Genomic DNA, 18,317 nt, shown 5'->3' with positions numbered 1-18,317 from the left:
GTTAGTAGGATAATTAGTCATTGTAAATTGTCCTGTGATTAGGCTGGGGTTAACATAGAAACATAGAAAATAGGTGCAGGAGTAGGCTATTTGGCCCTTCGAGCCTGCCCCGCCATTCAGTATGATCATGGCTGATCATCCAACTCAGAACCCTGTACCTGCTTTCTCTCCATACCCCCTGATCCCTTTAGCTACAAGGGCCATATCTAACTCAGGGTGTTGCAGCTCATTGGGTCGGAAAAGCCATTTCCATACTGTATCTCAAAATAAAATAAAATAAAATGTCTTTATCCATCCACTGGGTGGTGGCTACCTGGAACTCACTCCTAGAGAGAGCAGTGGAGGCCAAAACCTGACTGGATATAATAGGCTGTAGCCCAAGAACCATTTGAATTAATTGTGGTGGCTATTCTTCTGCCTTGGCCATCATGGGTATGCAAGGCCAAAGGACCCCTTTACCAAGGGCACGACAGGATGGAGGACCCCTTTACCAAGGGCACGACAGGACGGAGGACCCCTTTACTAAGTGCACGACAGGACGGAGGACCCCTTTACCAAGGGCACGACAGGACAGAGGACCCCTTTACTAAGTGCACGACAGGACGGAGGACCCCTTTACCAAGGGCACGATGGGACAGAGGACCCCTTTACCAAGGGCACGATGGGACGGAGGACCCCTTTACCAAGGGCATGACGGGACGGAGGACCCCCTTTACCAAGGGCACGACGGGACGGAGGACCCCTTTACCAAGGGCACGACGGGATGGAGGACCCCTTTACCAAGGGCACGACGGGATGGAGGACCCCTTTACCAAGGGCACGACGGGATGGAGGACCCCTTTACCAAAGGCACGACGGGACGGGGGACCCCTTTACCAAGGGCACGACGGGACGGAGGACCCCTTTACCAAGGGCACGACGGGACGGGGGACCCCTTTACCAAGGGCACGACGGGACGGAGGACCCCTTTACCAAGGGCACGACGGGACGGAGGACCCCCTTTACCAAGGGCACGATGGGATGGAGGACCCCTTTACCAAGGGCGCGACGGGACGGGGGACCCCTTTACCAAGGGTACGACAGGACGGAGGACCCCTTTACCAAGGGTACGACAGGATGGAGGACCCCTTTACCAAGGGCACGATGAGACGGAGGACCCCCTTCTGTGCCAAAATATTCCAATATTCTTTATTTCTATTTCTCTTTTAATCATTTACCTATCTGTCTTGAAAGCGGGTAGGGTTTCTAATCATCATCTCAGTTCATGTGTACACACCCTAGAATAGTGAATCTATGAAATTTTCTAGCCGAGGCAGTTCTGCCTCAGTTGCTGTATAATCAAGACAGAAGTTAATATATTATTACCTATTAAGGTGATCAGACAAAGACAGGTTCAAAGGGCCGAGTGGCCTTACCCTACTTGTGTTCGCTAGTCTCATAGTTTTCACTTATTAAATAAAAAGAAACATTTTGATGCCCATTCCCGTGCTTGTGCCATGGACTCCTCTTGTGCCTGGATAGGGCCCTCCACAGGGTGGAAGAGCACCACTTTGTAGTTCATCTGGGTAGCCTCCAGCATGATGGTGCAATTTTGCTTTCTCCTGGTAGAAGAGATTTAACCTCCCCTCTTCATCTGTTCCTCACTCTGTCCTCTTGCCTGCCTGTTGCCTCCGCCTGGGTCCTCTACTCCTCCCCTTTCTCCCATGGTCTGCTCTCTTCTCCTATCAGATTCCTTCCTCGCCAGTCCTTGGCCTTTGTCTTTCCTATCCACCTCGCTTCACCAATCACTTTCTAGCTGTCCACTCCCCCCGCTCCGCCTTTTCATTCTGGTGTCTTCCTCCCCTTCCTTCCGGTCCAGGATGAGTGTGTGGTTTGCCCAAGACGTCAACTGTTTATTCATTTCCACAGATGCTGCCTGACCTGCTGAGTTCCTCCAGCATTTAGTGTGTGTTTCAAAAGAAACCCCTGCTATGCATCTTTACTCAACTCCATTCCTTCAGTCAGTGGGCAGACTGGTGCTCTCCCATCTTCATCCCAGAATCCAAAAGAACATTTAGAAATCCCAGTTTATCAAAGGAACATCCCAATAAATGAATTTAACTTTCTTCATGGGAACTATTAAACTGTGAAGTGATAAAAATGTTAGACTGACAATCGAGCGTTTCACAGGAACATATTTGTCTTAGTAAAGATGAAGGTCACTAAACTCAGGATAATAGAACACTAACCACTGTGAGCTGCCAATGGGAACTGTGTATTGTTGTATGCTGAGTGTTGAGATGTTTATACAGTGAAGTAACATTAAATGCAGCTTGTTAAATTAAATCACAATGCAAGCTTTGTAATATGTGAGTGCAATTCCTGTGGGCGGGTGGCCAATATAAAGAGGGATCATTTCAATTTCACAAGTAACAAAGTAATTGCAATGGAGACCTGAGGCAAGTTTGTGGAGCATCTGTGATCCATTCTTTAATGTAATTAATCAACCCAGTTATTAATTTCTTCGGCAGACCTTAATTGGAAAGAAAGCTGCATAATTTTTTTGCTGATATTTACATTTTTAATTTGTAGGTACTATTAATTATGCCAACTGCAAAATTAAAAAAAAGACTTGATTCATCAAAGTACAAGCATCAAACATTATTCAAGTTATTTACCTGATTTTAAGTTCCTGTTCCCAATACAACATTTTTAAGCCCCCACTTCCACTGGCAGCCCATTTCACAATCACACCACCTTCTGAGTTCCCCTTCAATGTTTCACCTTTAACCCATGATCTCCATTTCTACTCTCATCCGCCCTCAGTGGAAAAAGCCTGTTTTCATTTACCATCTACGTCTCTCATAATTTTGTATACTCCTACCAAATTTTCCCCTTTCTCTCATGATTGACTAAATGCAACCAGGCTTTTGCCACTGAGGTTAGGTGAGACTAGAAATGGAGATCATGAGTTAAGGGTGGAAGGTGATAAGTTTAAGGGGAACATGAAAGGCAACTTCTTGACTCAAAGGGTCACGAGAGTGTGAAACGAGCTGCCAGCACAAGTGGTGCATGTGAGCTCGCTGTGGGTTCGTGGAGAAGGTGTGGAGGAGGATAGAAGGGACAGTGTCGAGGTTCATCCTCAGCAGCTGTGTAACAGAAGACTCTCTGATCTACGGGCTGTTCCCGGGGACGCACATGGAGACAAACATCCGGTGCTGCTGGCAGATCATCAACTCGGTGAAAGGCACTCTTTGGTCAGCCGGAAACTTGATGGTCTACCAGCACATGAAGATGTACGTGGGGGAATGCTGCTGACTGGCACATTCATGGCTGCAGGAGTCCGTGCTGAGGGACGCACTCAAACTCGGTGCAGCCACCGCAAGGGCCGGGTGGGGAAGGATCACAGTCTAGGGGAGTTGAGGGGTGGGGGGCCGGGGTGTATACCCCTGAACAAGTGTGTGTAAATATGGAATAACAGAGTGCCACGTGGGTGGCAAAAGTGTGGGAGTGTAAAGACTGTAATAAAAACATTTGTAAAGGACTGAGAGTCATTGAATGGTTTATTGTACCTAATTTTGTTTTTGAATAAAGTATATTTTGATTAAAAAAATGTGAGCTCAATATCAACGTTTAAGAGAAATTTGAATAGGAACATGGATAGTAGGGATATGGAGAGCTATGGTCCTGGTGCAGGTCAGTGGGAGTAGGCAGCTTAAATGGTTTCATCATGAACTAGATGGGCAGAAGGGCCTGTTTCAGAGCTGTGTCTTTTTTATGACTCTTTTCCTATGCTCGAGGTAATAAAGTCCTAACCTATTCAACCTAACTCAACCTAACCCACAGTAGCACATCGCTATTACTGCTCGGGGTATCGGAGTTCTGAGTTCAATTCTGACACCACCTATAAGAAATTTGTATTTGCTTCCCATGAAGCGTGTGGGTTTCCTCCCACATTCCAAAGATGTACCGGTTAATTGATCATTGGTCATTGTAAATTTTCCTGTTCTGTGTTGAATAATAAAAAAATGAATAAATAACCCTATAACCTTAAACCTGTAGCAAAGCACAGGAAATGCCGGAGGAATTCAGCAGTTCAGGCAGTGTCAATTGAAATAAATAAACATTTGGTGTTTCGGGCTGAGACCTATCACCAAGTCCTGGTAAAGAGTCTTAGTCTGAACCATCAACTGTTTATTCCTCTCCATAGATGCTGCCTGACCTGCAGAGCTCCTCCAGCATTTTGTGCGTGTTGTGCTTGATTTCCAGCATCTTCAGAGTCTCTTGTGTTTAACCTTAAACCTAGAGTATGCTCTCTCGTTTTGACTGTGCATAAATCACAATTCTCATTGCTCCCTCTGGCCTGGTATTTTTTCCAGAATTAAATCTCAGTAATTGTGATGCACCCCACAATGTCTTTGACCCACTACCATCAGGAAGGAGGTACAGGAGAATCAGGACGAGGACTGCCAGACTGGGTAACAGCTTCTTCCCTCAGGCTGTGAGACTAATGAATACCCTGTCATCACCACCATAAGGTCTCACCACCAGGACAGTGAGCTGTTGACTGTTTACCCATGCTAAGCACAACATGCACTTCAAGTTATATTTTATTAACTTATTTATGATCATATTTTGTTTTAAGTGCTGTTTGTGATACGTTTTGTGGGTGCACCAGAGTCTGAAAGAACATTGGCTGTATATACATGGAGACAGATGACAATAAATCTGAACTTGATCTTGTAATTTGAAGTTACTGACACGATGAGGGAACATAAGAACATAAGAGATAGGAGCAGGAGTAGGCCAATCGGCCCCTCAAGCCTGCTCCGCCATTCAACAAGATCATGGCTGATCCAATCTTAACTCTAGTTTTCACCGAATCCCACAAGGCAACAGTGCCAACCAACAGGGCATCATGCCGCCCATTTTATTTTATTATTCATCCCGCCCAAACCCATGTGATCACCCAGGGGGAAAAGAAACGATTTGCCAATTGAGGAGAAAAAATCTGGAAAATTCCTCTCCGACCCATCCAGGCTATCGAAAACTGGCCCAGGAGATCACATAGCTGATCTAAACCTAGCCTCATGTCCACTTACCTGCTCGCTCACCGTATCCCCTAATGCCATTTTTATCCAGGAAAATGTCTATCTCCGTTTTGTGTTTATTGAGTGTAGTAGCTTCCACAGCTCTCTGGGGCAGTAAATTCCACAGCCCCACTACCTTCTGAGTGAAGTAATTTCTCCTCATCTCAGTCCTGGAACGGCATCCCCTTATTTTAAGATTATGCCCCCAGTCCTCGTTTCACCCATCATTGGGAACATTCTCCCCGCATTCACCCGATCAAGCCCCTTCACAATCTTATATGTTTCAATAAGATCGCCTCTCATTCTGTGCTGTGAACACCACCAGAGATGGAGGAACTTCTCAGCCGCCCTAAGAGTCAGCAACGTAATGGGCAAAGGAGAAAAGAAAGGAGTTGTAATCTCATAGAATTTCCTAGGTCCTCACAATTTAAAACCTCAAGCTTCCAATCTGATCTTTCGATATCCATTCTCCCTGCTTCCCGAAAGCTGCAACAGTCCTAAGTGAAAATTGCTTTCCCAGAACAGGACTATTTGACCGTTACCACCCAGTTGTGGTGGATTGCTCTCTTTGCTTACACTGGGCAATATAACCTGCCAAAGAATGTTATGGATGATGTGGTTTGCGCTTTTAGCCACTGTTGTAATTGCTGACTCAGAAAGAATGCAGTAGTCTTCAGCAACTAAGCCTTCCGCTGGTTAGCCTAACAATCAGCTATGTCGAAAGATGTAATTGCATTAATTAGTGCATCTGTGGAATTCTGTGGAGGCCAAGTCACTGGGTATATTTAAAACGGAGGTTGATAGGTCCTTGCTCAGTCAGGGCATCAAAGGTTATGAGGAGAAGGCAGGAGAAAGGGATAATAAGTCAACCATGATGGAATGGTGGAGCTGAATTGATGGACTGAGGCTGTGGGCCTACTCCGGCTGCTCCAGGCTTCGTGTCAATGAACTCACTTTCGTTCGAATGCTGTTGCTTCTTTTCATTGTCTGCACGATTTGTGTCTTATCCCGCTCTCTGTGCATTGACTGTTTACTGGTCTTTTTTTAAATGAGTTCTTTCAGGTTTCTTGTTTTGTGGCCACCTGCAAGGAGACAAATCTCAAGTTTGTATAATGCATACATCCTTTGATAATAAATATACTTTGAACTTTGATGGGCCGAATGGCCTAATTATGCTCCTTTGTCTTATGGTCTCATTCCAGCAAATATTACAATGGTAGGTTTCCAAGCTTTTTATTTCTTCAAATAGAGTCTTTGAGTAAAATATTAACTACTGTATTTATTATCTAAAAACTGCACCAGAATCAAGTTTATTATCTCTGATATATGTCATGAAATTTGTTGTTTTATGATAATATATTCAGTGACTACTATATTAGGTGACCACAGAGTGTATGTTTGTGGTCTTCTGCTGCTGGAGCCCGTCCACTTCAAGGTTCGATGTCTTGTGTATTCAGAGATGCTCTTCTGCACACCGCTGTTGCAACATGTGGTTATTTGAGTTACTGTCACCTTCCTGTCAGCTTGATCCAGTCTGACCATTCTCCTCCGACCTCTCTCATTAATAAGGTGTTTTCATCCACAGAACTGCCACTCACTGGATTTTTATTTAGTTTTTTCACACCATTCTCTGTGAACTCTAGAGACTGTTGTGGGTGAAAATCCCAGGAGAGTAGAAGTTTCTGAGATACTCAAACCACTCCGTCTGGCACCCAACAATCATTCCACAGTCAAAGACACTTAGATCACATTTCTTCCCCATTCTGACATTCAGCCTGAGCAGCAACTGAACCTCTTGACCATGCCTGCATGTGTTTATGCATTGAGTTGCTGCCATATGATTGGCTGATTAGATGTTTGCATCAACAAGCAGGTGTACAGGTGGACCTGATAAAGTGGTCACAGAGAGCAGACGTTGACTTTGAAATGCTGGAGGAACTCAGCAGGCCAAGCAGCACCAACAGAGGAAAATGGTTGGTCAATAATTCAGGTTCTGATGAAGTGTCTTGGCCTGAAACTTCAACTAATTCCCTCCATAGATGCTGCTGGACACACTGAATTCCACCAGCATTCTGTGTGTTGTATTCATAGAGCCCAATATTGATGAACAGACTGATGGTCTCTAGTTAAGAGTAACTATTTGGGGTGTCATGTTAGTGAACTGGTTAGTGTAGCACTGTTACAGCACCAGCAACAGTGGTTCAATTCCCACTGCTGTCTGTAAGGGGTTTGTACATTCTCTCCATGACTGTGGGTTTCCTACGGGTGCTCTGGTTTCCTTGCACATTGCAATAATGTTCTGGTCAGCAGCTTAATCGGTCATGTGGGTATAGTTGGATTGCATAGTTGTACATGTAACCGTGCTGTAAATCTAAACTCTAAACCAAACTAAATTCAGATTCAACTTTCGATTTTAGTGCACAGAACAGTAAGCAATTGTAGACTTAGTCCCTTACTTTGCTCCCAATCCCCTTTTGTGCAATTATTAATGTGTAGTTCCAGTTTTGGTAATGGCCAGATCTTCATGTGTGAACGTTTAACTGCAAGGGAATGACTGGAACTCAGCCAAATCCTCGCCGTCTCATCCTCCCTGAAGACATTGCCGAGCAGTAATGTTGATATATGATCCTGTTCAGAACCTGGAGAGTGCAGCACGCTCAGAGGCATGGTCTTTCAGACAAGGATTTAAAACATTTATAGATTAGATTTTAAAAATAGCTTTATTTGTCACACGTACGTTGAAACATATAGTGAAATGCATCACTTAGTGTAAATGACCTACGCAGTCCAATTCTGTGCTGCGGGCTGCACACAAGAGTCGCTAGCTTCTGATGCTAGCCTAGCTTGCCCACAGCTCACTAGCCTGCACTATTCCATATGTCTTTGGAATGTGGGAGAAAGCAGGAGCACCTGGAAAAAACGCACAGGGTCATGAGGAGAATGTGCAGACTCCTTACAGAGAGTGGTGGGAGTTGAAACCCGATCGCTAGCTCTGCAAAGTGTTACACTACCTGCTGTGCTGAAGGGTTTCAACATGGTTGAAACAGAACCCTCGCCTTGTCTCTGAGATGAACTAAGAAGAACTTATGGTGGCATTTCAAAGAATAGTCACCCACTGAAATCCTGATCAATACCTTCCTTTTGGTTGACATCAAACAAATTAATGATTGGGTCATAATTGTTTAGATGTTTCTGAGAGCTTCCCTTACAAAAATGTCCTGCTGTGCTTTTCAAAGAGTTTGAGGAGACGTGGTATGTCACCAAAAGTTCTTGCAAACTTCTACAGATGTATCACGCAGCACATTCTAACTGGTTGCATCATCGAGGGGCCACTGCACAGGATTGGGAAAAAGCTGCAGAGGGTTGCAAACTCAACCAGCTCCATTATGGGCACTAGCCTCCCCAGCACCCAGAACGTCCTCAATGGGTGATGCCTGAAAAAGGCGGCATCCATCGGTAAGGAGCCCCACCACCCAGGACATGCCCTCTTCTCCTTGCCACCATCAAGGGACCTGAAGACACACATTCAGTGTTTTAGGAGCAGTTTCTTCTCCTCCGCGATCAGATTTGTGAATGGACAATGAACCTATGTACACTACTGCAGTATTTTATGGCCTCTCTTTGCACTACGTATTTAATTAATATATATATATATATAATTGTAAGTAATAGGTTTTCATTATGTATTGTAATGCACTGCAGTCACAAAACAACAAATCTCACAACATATGTCAGTGATATTAAATCTGAATGCTAAATCTCCACCTCAAATATACCTTATCGTCTTAGAATACTGCAAAAAAAAAGACTTGCATTTACATAGCACCTTTCTCATTCTTAGGAAGTTCCACAGCACTTTACAACCTCTTCTAGTTTAGTGTCTCCTGCAAATATGATCACGATCAGATAGCAAGCATGGTTTTGTGTTTGGTCATGTTTAACCAATGTTATAAGTGTTTTGTGAGGAGGTTACCTGAAAAGATTATGAAGGAAAGGCAGTGGGCATTGTTCACATGAACTTTAGCAAGGTTCTTGATGATGGCCCACATGGGGAGCTAGTCCAGAAGGTTCAGTCGCTTGGGATTCAGGATAAAGTAGTGAATTGGATTCGACATTGGCTTAGCAGAAGCCAGACAGTGGTAATAGATGGTGGCCTCTCTGACTGGAGGCCTGTGACACAAGGATTGGTACTGAGTCCATTGTTGTTTGTCATCTATATTCCCAAATGACTGAACCTTCTGAATCGGCAAATTTGGGGATGATACCAAATTGGGGGCATAGTAGACAACAAGAAAGGGATCTGGACCAGCTGGAAAAATGGGCTGAAAAATGGCAGATGGAATTTTAATGCAGACACATGTGAGGTGTTGCACTTTGGGAGGACAAACCAAGATTGGGCTTACGCATTGAATGTTAGGTCACTGAGGAGTGTGGTAGAACAGAGGGATCTGGGAATTCAGTTCCAGTATTCCTTGAAAGTAGTGCCACAGGTACACAGGGTCGTAAAGGAAACTTTTGACACATTGGCTTTCATAGATCAATGTACAGAGTACAGGAGTTGGGATGTTAGTTGAAATTATGTAAGACTTTGGTGAATCCAAATTTGGAATATTGTGTACAGTTCTGGTCACCTACCTACAGGAAAGTTGTCAATAAGATTGAACGAATGCAGAGAAAATTTACAAGGACCTGAGAACCTGATTTATAGGGAAAGGTTGAATAGGTTAGCACTTTATTCCCTGATCTTAGGAGAATGAGGGGAGATTTTAAAGAAGTGTACAAAATTGAGAGGTATAGATACGGTAAATGTAAGCAGGATTTTTCCAATCAGGTTGAGTGAAACAAAATTAGAGGTCATGGATTCAGGATGAAAAGTGAAAAGTTTAAGGGGAACATGAGGGGAAACTTTTTCACTCGGAGGGTGGTGAGAGTGTGGAATGAGCTGCCAGTGAAGTTGTGGATGTGGGTTCAATTGCAACTTTGGGATGCCACAGTAGCGACACTGTTACAACTTGGGGCATTGGAGCTTGGAGTTGAATTCTGGTGCCCTCTGTAAGAAAGTTTGCACATTCTTCCCCTGTATGCGTTGATTTCCTCCAGGTGCTCTGGTATCTTCCAGCAGTCCGAAGACACATGGGTTAGTAGATTAATTGGTCATTGTGAATTGTCCTGTGTTAGGTACAGGGTTAAATCAGTGGGTTGTGGGATAGTGCGACTTGGTGTGCGGGAAGGGTCTGTTCCACACTGTATCTCTAATAAAATAAAAATCAAATTCAAGAGGAATTTGGATAAGTATGTGGATAGGAGGGGCATAGAGGGCAATGGGATTAGACAGAATAAAAGTTCAACACAGACTAGATGGGCTGAAGGACCTGGTTGTTGCACTTTAGTACTCTCTGATTCTATCTGAACTTCTAAACCAGACCACTAATGCAACAAAAAACAGGGCAATTGAGAACTAATTCCGGAGGCACCTGCAAATGAAATTTTCAACTTAAAACACCAAGGGGCTGACAGAGTGATGACTATCTTTATCATCTTTGATGAAAGGCTTTGCAGTGGAGTATGGATCATTCTCTTGTGCTACAATTCTGGAATAACTATCTGGGGAGGTTCAAATCCCAGCACTGAAGCCGGGGAATTTAAATTCCGCTGATTAAACTTAGCATAAGCAACCAATAACTTTAATTGGGACCCTGAGAATAAAATGGATAAAATTAAAATCATCAGACGACCAGCAGAATGTGTTTGGGTTCATGAATTTTCTTTAAGAAATGGGGATCTGTTCTTCAGGTTTCCACACTGAATCAAGGGGGTTCCCTCATAACTGCACTCTGAAAGAACAGCTCAGCCTGTTCCAAAACACATACCGCGGATCCTGGCAGAACTTGCCTCCCTGGTTTCAAAAAGGACCTAATGCTTTCCCAGTGTACATGACAAATAAACCATTCTCAGGCTTCCAGCCCGGTCCAGAAATCAATTTTATCCAACGTTTCAAAGAGAATCTCCACCATCGTCATCTCCTGATTGGTTAGTCCTCAACCAATCAGGTTTCTGCTGTCCCATCTTGTTTAAAAGTTCTTATTCTCTAGCCTTATTTCAATGGCTTCCGTGACCAGGCAGCCCCAAAATCCACTGGCGCGGCATGAAGTCAATCCTGCGACCATTGCAAATGCAATGTTCTGCTATCGCTGACTTCTCCAGGTAATCCAAACAGATACACCTCCTGCGCTCCTTGATGAGGTTTCCATCGTGCGTCCTGTCTGCTCTGCATTCGCAGGGAATCCTGTAAACGCCAGCCGTCCCGAGTCATCTGCCTTCCCTACGTTTCCATGGTTTCTGGAAGGATCGCCAGAATCCTGAATCACCATCCACAAACCCGTGAGGAAGCTCAAATCCTAGCTTAGGTGTACGGTGCAAAGCACATCGTGGAGGACAGAGGCATATCCATTTGGGTTTTCTGGAGAAAACGGCGGAAGCACAACGTTGCATACGCAATGACCGCAGGATTGACTTTGACGACGCAGAATTACAGTACTGTGCCACACCAATGGTTTTTGGGACTGCCTGCTGAAAGAAGCTTTTGAAATAAGACTAGAGATTAAGGATTTTAACAATGATGAAGGTCTCACTCTAAGTAAGAGCTAGAATATGGTTGTAAACAAGATGGAACAGCGGAAACCTGATTGGATAAAGACAGACTGATCAAGAGGGATAGATAACAGGGGTATATATTGTGGTAAACTATATATACCTGTCTGGACACGCCCCTCTGCTGACTGCTCCTGTGGCTCCTCCCACAGACCCCTGTATAAAGGCAATTGGGGCACTGCTCCTCTCTCAGTCTTCGACATGTCGTGCTCCCTTTTCGCTGTTAATAAAAGCCTATCGTACACTTCCAGTCTCCCAGAGTTATTGATGGTGTATCATTTTTACTAACAGCGTTTTTAAATCATGGAGAGCATTTTACGACCAGACAGATTGGATCTCAACCCTCAATCCCAGGAAACCAGCAATGCTTTCAAACTCTGGCCAGCATGCTTTGAATTGTACCTGGAGGAGATTCAGCCCGCCACGAAGCCTGCAGAGTTCTCCTCTCCAGGGTCAGTCCATGGGTCTACTCCATGATCAGGGACCAACCGAGCTACCAGGGCGTGATGGACACCCTCAAAAGACAATACCTGCGGCCGGTAAGCACTGTCTACGCAAGACATTGCTTAGCGACATGGCGGCAGCGGGCTGGCGAGTCGAGCACTGAGTTTGTCCGGGCCCTACGGACGCTCGTGCGGGCCTGTGACTGCAGGGGACTGACGGCGGAACAACATGCGGAGCTCCTGGTACGAGACACCTTTGTCACAGGGATCAGTGTACGCACGCCAGCGGCTGCTGGAAAATGCCGATCTTACCTTACATTCGGCGATCGAGCTGGCCGACACGCTGGAGGCCGCTCTGCACGATGCTGCCGCTGTCCATGCGCGCGATCTCCCGCCGGCCCCTTGGATGCCGCAGACCCCGCAACCCGCCAGCAAATCAACTTCGGCTGCTGCCAGTCGCCAGTCCGTGAAGACCCCGCAACCCACCGGTGAATCGACCTCGGCTGCTGCCAGTCGCAAGTCCACACAGTGTTACTTCTGCGGACTCGAAAAGCACCCCCGAAAACGCTGTCCGGCCCGAGAAGCTACCTGCTCCAGCTGCGGCAAGAGGAGCCACTTCGCCAAGGCCTGTAAGTCCAAACCGCGAGCGAGGCATGGGGGCGGCCATCTTGGTCGGCGCCACCTCACACCAACTATGACCCACAGGTGCTTACCGGGCACCCCACCGCGCCGGACCAAGACGGCGATTCAACTCTGGCCTCCGTGACCTTCGACAAAAGTGCTCCACACCAGCTCGCAAGGTCAATGATGGACATCCTGGTGGAGGGGCACAGGACTAGCTGCCTGTTCGACATGGGCAGCACTGAGAGTTTTATTGACCCGGACACGGTGCAACGCTGCGGACTCGTGACATGGTCGGTAAGCCAGAGAGTCGCCATGGCTTCTGGTTCACATACAATAGACATCCGGGGGGAGGGGTTGTGTAGCGACACTAGTGGTGCAGGGCACAGAATATCGGGACTTCACATTACTGGTCATGCCTCAACTGTGTGCCCCTGTGCTATTGGGGCTCGACTTCCAGAGCCACCTGAAAAGTGTGACAATGGAGTATGACGGGCCCCTCCCACCAATCACTGTCAGAAATCATCAGTTTTGTGGGACTTCGTCATATACCCCGCTACTGACCACACACACACACACACACTGACCCACACATCCCACCCAGCACCATACCGACAGCTGCGCTACTGACACCACTTGCAGCCTCTCCACCCTCAAGATCCCTCCCCACCGCTGTTCGCCAACCTGACCCCTGACTGTAAACCTGTGGCAACTAAAAGCAGGAGGTACAGCGTGGGGGACAGGGCCTTCATTCAGTCGGAGGTGCAGCGGCTGCTCAGGGAGGGGATCATTGAGCCAAGCACAAGTCCTTGGAGGGCCCAGATGGTCGTTGTTCAGAACGGGCAGAAAAATAGGATGGTCGTGGACTATAGCCAGACCATCAATAGGTTCACGCAGCTTGACGCGTACCCCCTACCCCGCATCGCGGATATGGTCAATCAGATAGCTCAGTACAAGGTGTACTCGACCATAGATCTGAAATCCGCTTACCACCAGCTCCCCGTCTGCCCAGAGGACCGCCCCTACACCTCCTTCAAGGCGGGCGGCAGTCTCTATCACTTCCTGCGCGTTCCCTTTGGTGTCACGAATAGTGTCTCTGTCTTCCAGAGGGAAATGGACCGGATGGTGGACCAGTGCCAACTGAAGGCCACGTTTCCCTATATGGATAACATCACCATCTGCGGTCATGACTGGCAGGATCACAACACTAACCTCCAACAATTTTTTCAAGCGGCCAGAGCTTTTAACCTGAACCTATAACAGGGACAAGTGTGTGTTTGGAACCACCCGACTTGCTATCCTTGGGTATGTCGTGGAGAATGGGGTTATTGGCCCTGACCCCGACCGTATGCGCCCCCTGTTGGAACTCCCTCTTCCCACCACCCTCAGAGCCCTCAGACGGTGCCTGGGCTTCTTTTCCTATTACGCCCAATGGGTCCCTCACTACGCAGACAAGGCCTGCTCCCTGGTCAAGTCCACCACATTTCCCCTCTCAGCCAAGGCCCGCACGGCCTTCAGCTGCATTAAAGGGGACATTGCCAAAGCAGCAATGCATGCTATGGACGAGACCATTCCCTTCCAAGTAGAGAGTGACGCCTCCGACTTCGCGCTGGCTGCTACCCTCAATCAGGCAGGAAGGCCAGTAGCATTCTTCTCTCATACCCTTCAGGGCCCTGAAATTCGGCACTCCGCGGTGGAGAAAGAAGCCCAGGCCATAGTGGAAGCTATTAGGCACTGGAGGCACTATCTCGCCGGCAAAAGGTTCACCTTGCTGACCGACCAGCGCTCGGTTGCGTTCATGTTCAGCAACCAACAGCGGGGCAAAATCAAAAATGATAAAATTTTGAGGTGGAGAATAGAACTCTCCACCTACAACTATGATATCCTGTGCTGGTCTGGAAGGCTCAATGAGCCCCCTGATGCCCTATCCCGGGGAGCGTGAGCCAGCGCACAGCTCGACCAGCTATACGCCCTCCATGCAGATCTTTGCCACCCGGGGGGTCACCCGATTTTACCATTTCGTGAAAGCCGGAACCTGCTGTACTCCCTTGAGGAAATCAGGACGGTCTGCGCTGCGCTGCGCTGAGTGCAAACCGCACTTCTACCGTCCTGAAAAGGCACAACTTATCAAGGCCACCCGCCCCTTTGAGCGGCTGAGTGTTGACCCCTTCCCTCCACCGACTGCAATGTCTACTTTCTCAACATAATCCACGAGTACTCGCGGTTCCCCTTTGCCATCCCCTGCCCCAACACCACTGCCACATCCGTCATAAAGGCCCTGCGCCAGCTCTTCACTCTGTTCGGGTATCCCTGCTATATCCACAGTGATAGAGGGTCCTCGTTTATGAGTGACGAGCTGTGCCAGTACCTGCTGGCTAGAGGTATTGCTACTAGTAGGACCACGAGCTATAATCCCCGGGGGAATGGACAGGTGGAGAGGGAGAATGCCACAGTGTGGAAGGCCACACTTTTAGCCCTTAGATCAAAGGGATTGCCGGTCTCTCGCTGGCAGGAGGTCCTCCCTGAGGCACTCCACTCCATCCGCTCCCTGTTATGCACGTCCACCAATGCCACCCCTCACGAACGCCTATTTTCTTTTCCCAGGAAGTCTGCCACCGGGACCACCCTACTGGCTTGGCTGACATCCACAGGGCCAGTGCTGCTCCGGAAACATGTGAGGAGCAATAAATACTTCCCGCTGGTCGAGAGGGTTCACCTTCTACATGAGAACCCCCAGTATGCCTACGTGGTCTTACCTGTTGGGCGGGAGGACACGGTCTCCGTCTGGGACCTGGCGCCCGCAGGAGCAGCAGACCACTGCCCCGAAGACTCCACGGTGACTATGAACCCCGTACCCACCGAGGTGTATACCCACGAGACACAGCGCACACCAAGCCCTACACAGACTCCTCACGACACTCCCATACCGGGCGCCTCGCACACGCATGAGGGGTTACTGATGCCTAACGGGCCGGCACCTCAAGTCAGGCCGGAGCCAACACGACCACCGGCACCGGTGCAATCACCACCGGTGCTACGTAGATCGCAGCGACGGACTCGGCTGCATGTTAGACTTGACCTGTAAATACACTTGTCAGAAACTTTGCCCCGTGGGGACTCTCTGTTAAAACAAAGGAGGGGTGAATGTGGTAAACTATGTATACCTGTCTGGACACGCCCCCTGCTGACTGCTCCTGTGGCTCCTCCCACAGACCCCTGGATAAAGGCGATTGGAGGCACTGCTCCTCCCTCAGTCTTCGACATGTCGTGCTCCCTTTTCGCTGTTAGTAAAAGCCTATTGTTCACTTCCAGTCTCCATGAGTTATTGATGGTGCATCATACTCTGCATACCACTGCATAGACATGCCCAGGTATCATCCCTGATGAAGATGGTGGAGTTTGTCATCAAAATGTTGGTTAAAATCAACACTTGGACCTGGCTGGAAGCCCAAGAAGAGTTTATTCCTCCTTGGTTTCAGTCACTATTTAGAGATTCAGCATGGTAACAGGTCTTTCCGGCCTATGAGCCCAAATTGCTCAATGACACCCATGTGACCAATTAACCTACTAATTCGTACATCTTTGGAATGTAGGAGGAAACTGAAGCAGCCGGGGAAAACCTAAGTGGTGATGGGGTAGTGTAGCCGTTAGTGCAGCTTGGGGCTTCAGGGTTCAGAGTTCAATCCTGCTGTCCTCTGTACATCCTCCCTGTGGAATGCGTGGATTTTCTCCGGTTTCCTCCCACAGTCCAAAGACGTACCGGTTTGTAGGTTAAATGGTGATTGTTAATTGATTAGTTTAGGGTAAAATGTTTAGGGTGATGGGTGGCATGGCTCAAAGGGCTGGAAAGGCCTATTCTGCTCTGCATTTCTAAATAAATACGAGAACGTACAGGTAGAGGTGGAAACTGAACACAGATCTCCTGCTCCGAAGTAGCGTTATGCTAACCACCAACTACTGTGCGGCTCCTTATTAACCTGATTCTGACTGAACAAACTCCAACAGACTTTGGTAGCAATTGAACCCACATCACTGGTGCTGTAACAGCGTTACAGTGTCTGCTGTGCTACTGTGACTAATAATTTAATCTGAATTCGGCAAGCCATTTTACTGCATGCTCTGTGCATAGGGTCACAGAGAGATGCGACACAGAAAGAGGCCTAACTTGCATAGACAGATTACCTAAGCTTGTCCTCCCACCTTCTTTTCCAGTCCTGAGGAAGGGTCTCAGCCCAAACCTTGGCCATTTATTCCTCTCCCAAATGCTACCTGACCTGCTGAGTTCCTCCAGTGTTTCATGTGTGCTGCTCTCGATTTCCAGAATCTTTTGTGTTTATCCTGAGTTAGTCACATTTTTATTGCATTGTGGCACACATCCCCCAAAACCCCATCTCTCCACAAATGTCTTTAGGATAGTGCTATGCAGGGTTGTCAGAAATGCAGGGGAATATGTGGCATTGCAAGAAGGCACGGCAGCACCTTTACTTCAAAGTTTGTGAAGATTTGGCATGTCCTCTTAAACTTAGACAAACTTCTATAGCCTGGTATGGAAACACTAATGCCCCTGAATGGAAAAAATAACAAAAGGTACAGCCCAGTGCATCACAGGTAAAGCCCTCCCCACTTACACGGAACGCTGAACTGGCCGGCAGTGAGGTGGCCCCGAGTTCACATCCGACCAGCTCCTTGTACGCTTTCCATCTGCGCTGAGTTGAACGTCGAGCTAGCAACTCGGCCTTGTACAAAACAGTCAAATGTTACGGAAATAGCAAAAATGCCACCTGTAGGAAACAGCATCCATCATCAAGGACCCCCACCATCCGGGGCCGTGCTCTCTTCTCACTGCTACCATCAGGAAGGAAGTACAGGAGAGCCTCATGTTCAGGAACAGTTACTGCCCTTCAACCATCAGGCTCCTGAACCAGAGGGGATAACTCCACTCGCCCCATCACTGAACTGTTCCCACAACCTATGGACTCACTCTTCATCTCATGTTCTCAATATTTATTGCTTATTTATTTATTATTGCTTTTTTTGGTTCTTTGTATTTACCATGTATGCCCTCAAGTAAATGAATCTCCGGGTTGTATATGGTGACATATCTGTACTTTGATAATAGAACTTTGAAATCTGACTCTTTGCCACATTTACCTTCATGCATCAGCTTATCATCCACTCGCCTGAGTATGGATCTCCAAAGTTTGCTTCATGCCACCGATGACACAGCACTGCCTCCACTGGAGGGAGCTTGATTGTTACATCTTATTGAAGCATTCTATTATTGCCACACTAGCTTGAAAAGTGCTTTAAAAGTGCATGGGAGAGCACAGAACATAAACCATTGCAACACAGTACAGGCCTTTGCCCATGGCGTTGTGCCAACAATTCAACCTACTTCCAGATCAATCTAACGTTTCCCTCATACACAGCCAGTGACCTACCATTTAACATGTGCACATTAGGTCAACGCTATTACAGCCCGGGGCATTTCAAAGTTCAGAGTTCAATTGTGCGGCTGTCCCGTAAGGAGTCT

The 18,317-nt window shown here is 47.3% G+C and overlaps 1 protein-coding gene across 1 annotated transcript in view; it reads left to right on the top strand.

Moving 5' to 3' along the window:
- The first annotated feature begins 474 nt into the window (after positions 1 to 474).
- Positions 475 to 18,317, top strand: part of adgrd2 (adhesion G protein-coupled receptor D2) — a 240,705-nt gene continuing 222,862 nt past the window's right edge. Inside the window, exon 1 of the mRNA XM_059943735.1 lies at positions 475 to 1,106. Coding sequence (XP_059799718.1) covers positions 475 to 1,106 — 632 coding nt within the window. The remainder of the gene's footprint in view (positions 1,107 to 18,317) is intronic.

Source organism: Hypanus sabinus, chromosome 18 (assembly GCF_030144855.1).
Source record: "Hypanus sabinus isolate sHypSab1 chromosome 18, sHypSab1.hap1, whole genome shotgun sequence".
Classification (NCBI taxonomy): domain Eukaryota; kingdom Metazoa; phylum Chordata; class Chondrichthyes; order Myliobatiformes; family Dasyatidae; genus Hypanus; species Hypanus sabinus.
Note: the sequence above shows the minus strand (reverse complement) of the source record. Positions and strands in the feature narration are given on the sequence as shown.